At 44.3% G+C, this 10,422-nt stretch overlaps 1 protein-coding gene across 1 annotated transcript; it reads right to left on the minus strand.

The window, feature by feature from the left end:
• Positions 1 to 8,229: 8,229 nt before the first annotated feature.
• On the minus strand, positions 8,230 to 9,267 carry LOC138071379 (melanoma-associated antigen B10-like). The gene is made up of 2 exons (XM_068962912.1): positions 9,158 to 9,267; positions 8,230 to 9,067 (listed from the first exon to the last, which is right to left on the minus strand). Exons 1-2 carry the CDS (start codon positions 9,265 to 9,267, stop codon positions 8,230 to 8,232), a joined length of 948 nt encoding a protein of 315 aa, XP_068819013.1.
• Between the last annotated feature and the right edge of the window lie 1,155 nt (positions 9,268 to 10,422).

Consider the following 10,422-nt stretch of genomic DNA (forward strand, 5'->3'; position numbering starts at 1 on the left):
CTATGGTATTAAATTGGAATTTAAAGTATTAGTATAAACTCATTAAATAGACACAGGTATAGAGATAGATATGTATATATACATGAGTTAATACACAAATATTCCCCAGTCATGGCTGCTGAGAAGACCTACAAACAATGGCATTCCAGTAGTAATTAGCATACTTAGTGACAAGATTTTTTTTTTTTTTAAGCATCATTCTTCTATAAAAGGAACTAAGGATCCTTGGAGAGGTAGTTCTTTCAGGGCTGAGATGGAAAAAATCAAAATTAGCTTGGAATACCTTGTGGAAACAGGAAAACAAAGAAAATGTTCTCAAAAGATATGAGGAAAGAGTGAACTATTAGGAAAAGGACCTCTTAATGCCCAAATCTTTGAGCAATAAAATAAATAATTATAGTACTGGATTATAACCCAAAGAAAAGAAAAAAATCCTGAGTCCATAATGATATAAATAATTAAACAGATAAGTGGAAGAAACATGACTGCTCCTCCTCATAGTAGAGTTGCAATTAATAAGCATTTAAAGAAGGGAATGGAAGACACTATTAGCCATATATCACAGTTTCGATTATTTCATACTTAATCCCATGAACAGAGGTGTGGGCTACAGTCCATGGGGTCACAAGAGTCAGATAGGACTTAGTGACTAAACAACAACAATAAATCTACTAACAGGTGCTAGAATCAGTCCGTTTGAGAAGAGAACCTATTTGCACTGTCTCAAAGCATCTCCCTCCAACATATTTGTTGACTACAGGAGATATCATAGTAACTTTACAGTGGAAATGCCCAGCAAAGACCACCTTGACCAAGTGATCAAGGTCAGTGTCACCAGTAATAATATGTATTGAAATCAGGAACCCTGTGATACGGTGTATTGTTGAAAGTAACAGCAGCATTTCTGTGGTTCTCTTTCCAAGGAATTATGACCTCAGTCTAGTAATCAGAAGATACCAAATAGGCCTAAAGTGATGGACATTCCATAAAATACTCTTCAGGGCTGACAGTGTCATGAAAAACTAGGAAAGACTGAAGAACTACTGTAGATTGTAGCAGTTGAGGGAGAAATAACAACTAAATGCAATATGGAACACTGATTAGGATTTTTAAAAGGATAATAGTGGAAAAAATTATGAAGTTTAAACGGGGTAGTTAATTTGGTTAATGCTGTTAACACAATGTTAATTTTCTTGTTCTAGCACATGTATGATGTTCAGTTCAGTTCAGTTCAGTCGCTCAGTGGTGTCCGACTCTTTGCGACCCCATGAATGGCAGCACGCCAGGCCTCCCTGTCCATCACCAACTCCCGGAGTTCACTCGGACTCACGACCATAGAGTCAGTGATGCCATCCAGCCATAGAGTCAGTGATGCCATCCAGCCATCTCATCCTCTGTCGTCCCCTTCTCCTCCTGCCCCCAATCCCTCCCAGCATCAGGGTCTTTTCCAGTGAGTCAACTCTTCACATGAGGTGGCCAAAGTACTGGAGTTTCAGCTTTGGCATCATTCCTTCCAAGGAAATCCCAGGGCTGATCTCCTCAGAATGGACTGGTTGGATCTCCTTGCAGTCCAAGGGACTCTCAAGAGTCTTCTCCAACACCACAGTTCAAAAGCATCAATTCTTCAGCGCTCAGCCTTCTTCACAGTCCAACTCTCACATCCATACATGACCACTGGAAAAACCATAGCCTTGACTAGATGGACCTTAGTCAGCAAAGTAATGTCTCTGCTTTTGAATATACTATCTAGGTTGGTCATAACTTTTCTTCCAAGGAGTAAGCGTCTTTTAATTTTATGTCTGCAATCACTATCTGCGGTGATTTTGGAGCCCAAAGAAATAAAGTCTGACACTGTTTCCACTGTTTCCCCATCTATTTCCCATGGAGTGATGGGACCGGATGCCATGATCTTCGTTTTCTGAATGTTGAGCTTTAAGCCAACTTTTTCACTCTCCACTTTCACTTTCATTAAGAGGCTTTTTAGCTCTTCTTCACTTTCTGCCATAAGGGTGGTGTCATCTGCATATCTGAGGTTATTGATATTTCTCCCAGCAATCTTGATTCCAGCTTGTGTTTCTTCCAGTCCAGCGTTTCTCATGTTACCTAAGATGTTAACATTGGATGAGCCTGGTTGAGGGATATAATGAAACTCTCTGTACTATTTTGGCAACTTTTCTGTAAGTCTCAAAGTTCAGTTCAGTCACTCAATCATGTCCGACTCTTTGTGATCCCATGGGCTGCAGCACACCAGGCTTCCCTGTCCATCACCAACTCCTGGAGCTTACTCAAACTCATTTCCATCACGTAGGTGATGCCATCCAACCATCTCATCCTCTGTCGTCCCCTTCTCCTCCTGCCTTCAATCTTTCCCAGCACCAGGGTCTTTTCCAATGAGTCAGCTCTTTGCATCAGGTGGCCAAAGTATTGGAGTTTCAGCTTCAGCATCAGTCCTTTCCAATGAATATTCAGGACTGATTTCCTTTAGGATGGACTGGTTGGATCTCCTTGCAGTCCAAGGGACTCTCTCAAGAATCTTCTCCAACACCACAGTTCAAAAGCATCAATTCTACAGCACTCAGCTTTCTTTATAGTTCAACTCTCACATCCATACATGACTACTGGAAAAACCATAGCTTTGACAAGATGGACCTTGTTGGCAAAGTAATATCTCTGCTTTTTAATATGCTGTCTAGGTTGTTCATAGCTTTTCTCCAAGGAGCAAGTGTCACTTAAAGCCGTGGTGACATGGCTGCAGTCACCATCTGCAGTGATTTTGGAGCCGAAGAAAGTAAAATCTCTCACTGTTTCCATTGTTTCCCCATCTATTTGCTGTGAAGTGATGGGACTGGATGCCATGATGTTAGTTTTCTGAATGTTGAGGGTTTTTTTTTTTTAAATTCCAATTTATTTATTTTAATTGGAGGCTAATTAATTACTTTACAATACTGTATTGGTTTAAGCCAACTTTTTCACTCTTTTTCACTTTCATCAAGAGGCTCTTTTAAAACATTTTTCAAAGTTGCCATTATAAAAACATTCAGGAGGACTTCCACATTAGTTGCTATAAACAACTTTTAAAATAGGCAGAATATATGAGGTAACTGTAAAACAGCACAGGATTATGATCCCCAAAAGTAGGAAAACAGAAGAGAAAGGCTCTCCAAATGACCTTGTATTTCTACCTAGAGGCAGTGTCTAGACTGTAATACGAAGAGGATAAGCCACAACAGAGCACAGTGGACTGAACTAAGGACAGAGTGAGCAGAGTTTGGAAACAGGAAAACCGCTGAAATTTGCAGGGCAAGTTGTTGGAGAGAGAGAGTTGGGTGGAGTTAATGCTCCAGAAATCTGTAGAAGGTCCCCTTGGGTCTTTCACTGAACATTAATCTGCTCATGAAAACGGAAGTACTCCATGTGGCTGGTCAAAGTGCAACTACCAGGGGAGTTAAAAAAAAAATCCTGGAAAGCAGTGAGCTGAACAACTACTGGAAGGCAAACATGGCTGGGAGACTCTTAAATCTTGAATAGCCAGAAGGGACAGTCCTCTCTGAACACACAAAGTGATTCAGTAGGGTTTCAGACAGGTCTAAGCTGTAGGAAGTGCATGAATGTAGTCCCATAATAATGGCTACCATATAACATTCTAACTGCCATCAAATCACGGACTGGATTTCTGAGGAAAGCTTAAGTTGGAACAAGAGGCCCCTTGTCTAAAATATTTACAGGCACTGTAGACAAGTTAAATACAGTTTGTGTCATGAAATCCTGGCCTCTTTGAACTTCATATTCCCTCTCATGGACTCTGATCACTGTTCTTTCTCTGGTTCTTTCTAATGTTACTTACTAGCTGGAAGTGTTCTGTCCGAACTCATTCCCTGACACCTGGTCATTCCGATCCAATCCTTCTTTCTCAAAGTGAAGAGAAAAACTGTATTGACATTTCAGAATTCTAAAGCGTGCCCAGAGGAATTCTGGTAGTCAAGGCATCACTGAAGAAATCCCAGTTTCTATGGATGAGAGATTAAGTTAATTTTCTGCTCAACCTACTTAGAAAACAGGGAAATTAAAATAACTGTGAGACAATATATTTTCACCCAAAAGTTTGACCAAAATTTAAAGGTTGATAAAATAAAATTCCCATGAGAGTGCACACTGCATACATTAATATGTGAGAATATGAATCAGTATAGCTCTATTTGAACAGAGTATCAGGAATATTAATAAAAATTTACAATCATCGTCTTCCTTCCAATTCAGTCTAGCTTGCACTTGGCTATGTATTTTCTATAAAAGAACATACATATTTGCCCAAGAATTCATGCAAGTTTTTTTGATCATAGCAACAAATGGGAAACGATTTTTGTGTCCATCAGGAGGAGAATGTCTAATGGCACATACACACTTAAGAATACTTGTGAGGAGTTAATAGGGTGAGATGGATCTGTATGTGCTCTCAGGGATAGATCCCACATTCATTTTAGTAAGTGACAAGGGCAAGAGGCAGAACAATATGTACACTATTATCCATGTACATCATATAACTCACAGTGTATTTTCATAACACATATGTAAGAAAAAGTCCAGTCAATTTTGAAATAACACAAAATGTTTATTGTAGTTGCTTCTGAGGATAGGGGTGAATTTTAGAGGCATGTGATAAGGAAGGGGAATTGTGACTTATCCATACTTTTAGAATTTGGGGGCAATAAGAGCATTTGCACTATTACTTAAAACCAGAGTTTTCCTCTGGGCCAAGCAGAGACAAGAGGCAGTGCAAGAATATTTTCTTATCAAAGATGGCACCTCTGCCACAGAAGAATTTTCTACCTCCTAGAAGGACACCTGAGTTTTTAACAATTCTATGTAAATATTTATTTACACCGTGATCATTGTCATCTTTTCTCATCTGCTTCTTATGGAGGAAGGTTTGGTTTTGACCACCAAGGTAAACTTACTTATTGGTGTGTGTGGTCAGCGGCCAACTTCAAATAATTCAGCCCATTAAAATTCTCCTGAAAATGCCAGGGTGGTTTCGAAAATCTCCTCTCTAACCTCAGGGTTATTACGCTAACGACCAGTAGCCTGCCTGACTGTTCAGTTGCTACAGTACTGTCCGACTCTTTGCGACCCAGTGGACCGTAGCCCACCAGGCTCCTCTGTCCATGGGATTCTCCAGGCAAGAATACTGGAGTGGGTTGCCATGCCCTCCTCCAGGGGATCTTCCGGACCCGGGGATAGAACCTCGTGTTTCCCACATTGCAGGCGGATTCTTTACTGCTGAGCCACCAAGGAAGCCCAACGACCAATAGTTTCTGTGCCAAATCAGACTCTAGTCACCAGCAGATTTGAAAACACTGAGAACGTGGTGGGGGCAGCCAGTGGGGATGAGGAGGTGTCCGAACCTCCCTGCCGGAAGTGACCCCTCATGGAGAAAGGGTAGCTGCGGTCCTGGTGTCTCGGGTGAGGAACCTGCAGAAAGTCGGGATGCTCTGAGTCAGGCAGGGCGGGGCATCTGACTGGTCCGTTCCTCTGCAAGCAGAGCCCAGCGTTCAGAGGAGGATGCAGAGAACAGCTGGCCGGAAGTCAGGTTCCAGTCTAGAGACAAGGGCACAGGGCTCGCTGGAGAAGACCCAGGGAAGGGCGCTGTCACTGGGAAAGTTCTGGGACCGGACACCCATTCTGGGACCCAGGCAGTCAGCTCTCTAGGAACTCTGGGGCGAGGGGTGGGAAGAGTCCAGGGAAACAAGCCCCTAGACAACCCCTAAATTGGGTTTCATTCTCATTTTCACCTTCTTTCTTCAGACTGCTTTTAGTACTTTGGCCACAGGGTCATTCTTTTCACTGCCAGAAAGATATTATGGAGCAATGCGAAAAGGAATGAGTTAATAGACACAAGGTCAGCCTCAGACTGGGAGGAGTGGAACAATGTGAGCTCTGGAGGAATTCAGACCAGAGCTCCGGTTTCGCCCTGTCACTAGCAATGTGAACTAAATACATTACCAAATTCTGTGAGCCTCAGATTCTTCAGTGAAGTGCGTTTGATAAGCTCTGTCTTTTAGGACTGTTGGAATGACTATAATGTATATAAAACACCTGGCATAGTGACTAGTGTGCATTGGAACTGTAAAGAGTGACAATTTTTGCCATGATTTTTTTTGAGCCCAGATAATACCAACCCTCCTGCTGAGATTTTCGTTTTGTTTTGCTGTTGTTTTAATCCAGGAGATGTCTGAAAATATGCAGTACTATGGGATGCTGAACATGTCAGTCAATAATTCTGCTTAATAAGAGAACATACCTTAGTAGATCATGCCTCATAGAGGTTCTATTATTTAATTTGGCTATTGGGGACTCTTCCCTATCTGGATGCAACTCAAAGCTCCTAAAATGTGTGTCAAGAACTAACTCTTTCTCTCCCTCCGATTGCCTTAGATCCAGATCACCCCATTTTCATTCATCTGCTGCTGCTGCTGCTAAGTCGCTTCAGTTGTGTCCGACTCTGTGGGACCCCATAGACGGCAGCCCACCAGGCTCCCCCGTCCCTGGGATTTTCCAGGCAAGAACACTGGAGTGGGTTGCCATTTCCTTCTCCAATGCATGAAAGTGAAATGTGAAAAGTGAAAGTGAAGTCGCTCAGTCATGCCCAGCTCATAGAGACCCCATGGACTACAGCCCACCAGGCTCCTCCGTCCATGGGATTTTCCAGGCAAGAGTACTGGAGTGGGTTGCCATTGCCTTCTCCATTCATTCATCTAACCCCTACCAAAATCAAGCCTTGCTATGTACTAAATCGTGTCCTACTCTGCGACCCTATGGTCGCACCACCAGGCTCCTCTGTCCATGGGGATTCTCCAGGCAAGAATACTGGAATGGGTTGCCATTTTCTACTCCAGGGGATCTTTCTGACTCAGAGATTGAACCCGAATTTCTTACATCTCCTGCATTGGCAGGCGGGTTCTTTACCAGTAGTGCTACCTGGGAAACCCTCCCTTAGGGCTTGCCAAATTTTACTCAAATTAACCCAGTCAAAATACCTTATTAATGAGGCAGGCTCTGTTTCTTCCAGTCCAGGGCAGAGAGTGTAACATGGGCAGAGTGACTTCTTGGCATCCTACCTCAAGGAAGAATCACCCTGATTTATCAGAAACTCCTTGGTGATGGTGTGGCTAAAACACCTAGTTTGTGCACTGTATTCTCCAGCACTGGAACAGGAGCACAGGATACCTTCCATTCCCTCCCTAGGTGGAGATTTCTCTCTAGTTAATCCATGATCCCAAAGTAACTGCTGAAAGCAGTTCTTTGGAGGCTTAATTGCTCAACTCTGAAACACATGATCCAAGGGTCTGGCCTTTGCTCACCACCCTCACACACCCCCTCTGGCCCACCTCCACTTAAAATCACCTCCCACTGAAGAACTTGAGGTTTTTCCAAGGCTCCAGGTTGTATTGTCTCAGGACATTTACCCTTGAGTGCTCTCATCTGGCCCTCCCCTCAAACCCCAGTCATCCTTCTTTTCACTTGTTTTTTTTTTTTTTTTTTTGTCTTAGAGGCATCCCACCTCACGGTCTTTCTTATATGATAGCTGCTGCTAGACTCTAATCAAATGGGAAAAGGCTCAGCCTTCTTTTTCTTAACCCCCTCCCTCCATACATACTAACATGGAGCCTTCCAAAGAGCAACTGCTCAATTAATGTTTAAAGGGAAAAAACAGTGAACAATTTAGTATGATTTTATTTATCTTACATTACTGAATAAACAAAGCAAGTTCAGGTATATAACTTTTATTTTACAGAACAAGAAAATATAAGGAATAAGGGAAAACAAGAATTCACCATCTTTTACTTGTTTCTCTCTTTTTTTTTTTTGTTTTTTGATCCCAACTCTATTTTACCTCTAATTTCTTTTACATTTCTAAGGAAATGCCTATTCCAATGCTATCTTTTCTTATTCCACATCACTAAAAAAGATGGAAGGTTGTTTGTTTGTTTAACAAAATAGCAAAACTATTACTCTTAAATTTCATAAACATTAAGTATGTAACCAATATCATTCATACATTTAGATTCTGAACTAAAGTTTTTTTTTTTTTTAAACAACATTTGAAACATTTTTAAGCAACATTTAAAAACTTTCAACAACAAAACATAAACCTGTAAGTTATTCAAATATGCTATGCAGTGTGATCCCTTTAAGTGCCCACACTACTTAAGGACAATGCTTCAGATTTCACTACAGGTGAGGGAAGCTGCCTTGGCCACTGGCCCCAGAATGCACACTGGCCAGGGCACTGGTGCGAAGCATGGCTTCAAATCTGGCTCGGGCTCTCTCTTCTTCATCCCTCAAAGCCTCTTCATACCAGGATGGGAAGGCACTGGGGACCGTATCATGAATGTTGGCCAAGAATTCAAGAACTTTCATTTTGCTGGTTTCAGCATGGGCTCTCGGGCCCCACAGGAACTCATAGCGTGGAGGATCACTGTTGGGCACCTGGCGGTATTCCAGATACCTTTCCTGCACCAGATCTTCGGTGATGAGCTTCTTGGGCTCCCCATGGATGAAGTGCTTCCTTCCAGCATATATCCCCATCACATTGAGCACCTCCCAGACATCCTCCTCGGTGGCGCAGTTGCCCTTCATGAAGATCACACAGAGGATGGTCATAAGGAGGCCGGTCTTGGGCATGATCTCCTCACCCCGCAGTCTGCCATCACTGGTGCACTGAAATTTGCTGACAAGGGCATAGCAATGAGTGGTGGGGTTAACTTCCTTCACCTCAATGCCAAAGGCCAGCACCATCAGCTCAGAAGCTTTCTTGAGGATCACAGTGAAGTGCTTCTTGTACTTTTTGATGACATGCTTAATCATATCTTCTTTGGTAATGGACTCTCTCAGATTATACTTGCGCAGCAGAAATTGCACCAACAGAATTGCCTTCTCGTCTAGAGGCGTTCTACAGGAAAACTCAGTGCTGGGTAATGCCTGGGAGGTGCTTGGTTTTTCATCTTGGCTCTTAGCACCATCATCAGATCTGGTACATGAAGCACCTGCAGAAGTAGTGGAAGGGGCTCTCCCAGACCCCTGGGATTTTCTATCTGACCCAGAAGCAGGGGAGCTCTGGACATTACCACCAAGCAGAGGGGTAGGGGAAAAGGGGAACTCTTCTTCCTCTACTGCAGAGGCCTGAGCATCTTGGAGATGCTGAGCCTCACTCCGGGCCTGTTGGCGTTTCTCACGGGCACGGAGCTTACTCTTTTGCCCCCGAGGCATGATGACACAGATCAGGGACAGCAGGCAGGAGTGTGGGCAGGAAGACAGACAATGAGGGCACCTGGAGGAGGGAGGAGATGCTGTGAGCGCCTTCAACAGGGAGATTCCTCCCTGGCTTTAACCAAGATCACCTTTGCAAGTTTGTGTGAGGTTACTGCTCTAGAACCACAAGGCTCCCTGATCAGCTTGCCCCCGAGACTCCTAAAGATAAGTCAGTGTGGCAGGCTGGCAGGTCTAGGCTCTGTGAGGTACGGTCTAAAATCTTCTCAGTTCACATTTAGAATCATCCTGTCAACTGTTGCAGGGCCCGGCCATCCTCCCCTCTGCTGCTCTGAAGCTAAACTGCTTTCAAAAAGGCCCTTCCGTCCCTGAGACCCTCCCGTCCCTGAGGAGGAAATGTAGGAAAGCCTTAGTTGGCGACCCCTGCTGGGGCCTGCCAGAACTGACGACAGGAGCAGGGTTTGATGGGACCCCCTTTGTCTTGGACTATTAGGGTCTTCAGTTGTCACTCATGTCTCCTCCCCCCGCCCCCCAACACACACACAGCACCCCCACCCCGCCCCTCCCCTCCACCAGACCGAGATCCGTCCCTCCCATAGTTTGACAGCCCGACCCGGGGCCTCCCAGGGGAGACCGCAGGGACAGTGAGTGTGTGTGCCCGGTTTAGCGTACCCTTGCTCAGGCTGCTCTCCTTAACTCCAAATAAAGGCCGAGATGTTTTCCGCTTTTGATCTGAGACCATTAGCCTCAGATCAAAGGCTTCGTTTCCTGAGACCTCAACGTAGAATTGAGGGGCTGTTGGGCCTAACGGCTATGCCATGGGCCTCTTAGCGCGCGGCAGATCAGAGCAGAGTTCTGTGATGTCACCTCTGTTCTAGGGAAGTGTATTCCCACAGTTCTAAGCCTCGCCTCTCCCCTCCAGAGACCTAAGACCCTGGAGGTGGAAGTCAGCCCATACCTCCTGCTGACAGCTCTGCCCTGGGCTTCCCAGGAATGAAAGCAAGGATGAGGCTGTGTGCGGGTCCCTCTATATGTGCGGGGAGATTGTTGCATCATTCCTCAAGGTGGAGGCAGGGAGTAGGGTGTCCTCTTAGCTGCTTCTTCAAAGGCTTCCTGGGTAATACTCTCTGAAAACTCTGAGCTGTTTCCCTACTG

The sequence above is a fragment of the Capricornis sumatraensis genome, chromosome X (genome assembly GCF_032405125.1).
Source record: "Capricornis sumatraensis isolate serow.1 chromosome X, serow.2, whole genome shotgun sequence".
Taxonomy (NCBI): domain Eukaryota; kingdom Metazoa; phylum Chordata; class Mammalia; order Artiodactyla; family Bovidae; genus Capricornis; species Capricornis sumatraensis.

What these genes read in the sequence shown, in the direction of transcription:
- LOC138071379 (XM_068962912.1), bottom strand. Translation starts at nt 9,267, where the DNA reads ATGCCTCGGGGGCAAAAGAGTAAGCTCCGTGCCCGTGAGAAACGCCAA. An exon ending in TCTGCAGTAGAGGAAGAAGA is followed by an intron (nt 9,068 to 9,157) that starts GTTCCCCTTTTC and finishes GGGGTCTGGGAG; the next exon opens with AGCCCCTTCCACTACTTCTG.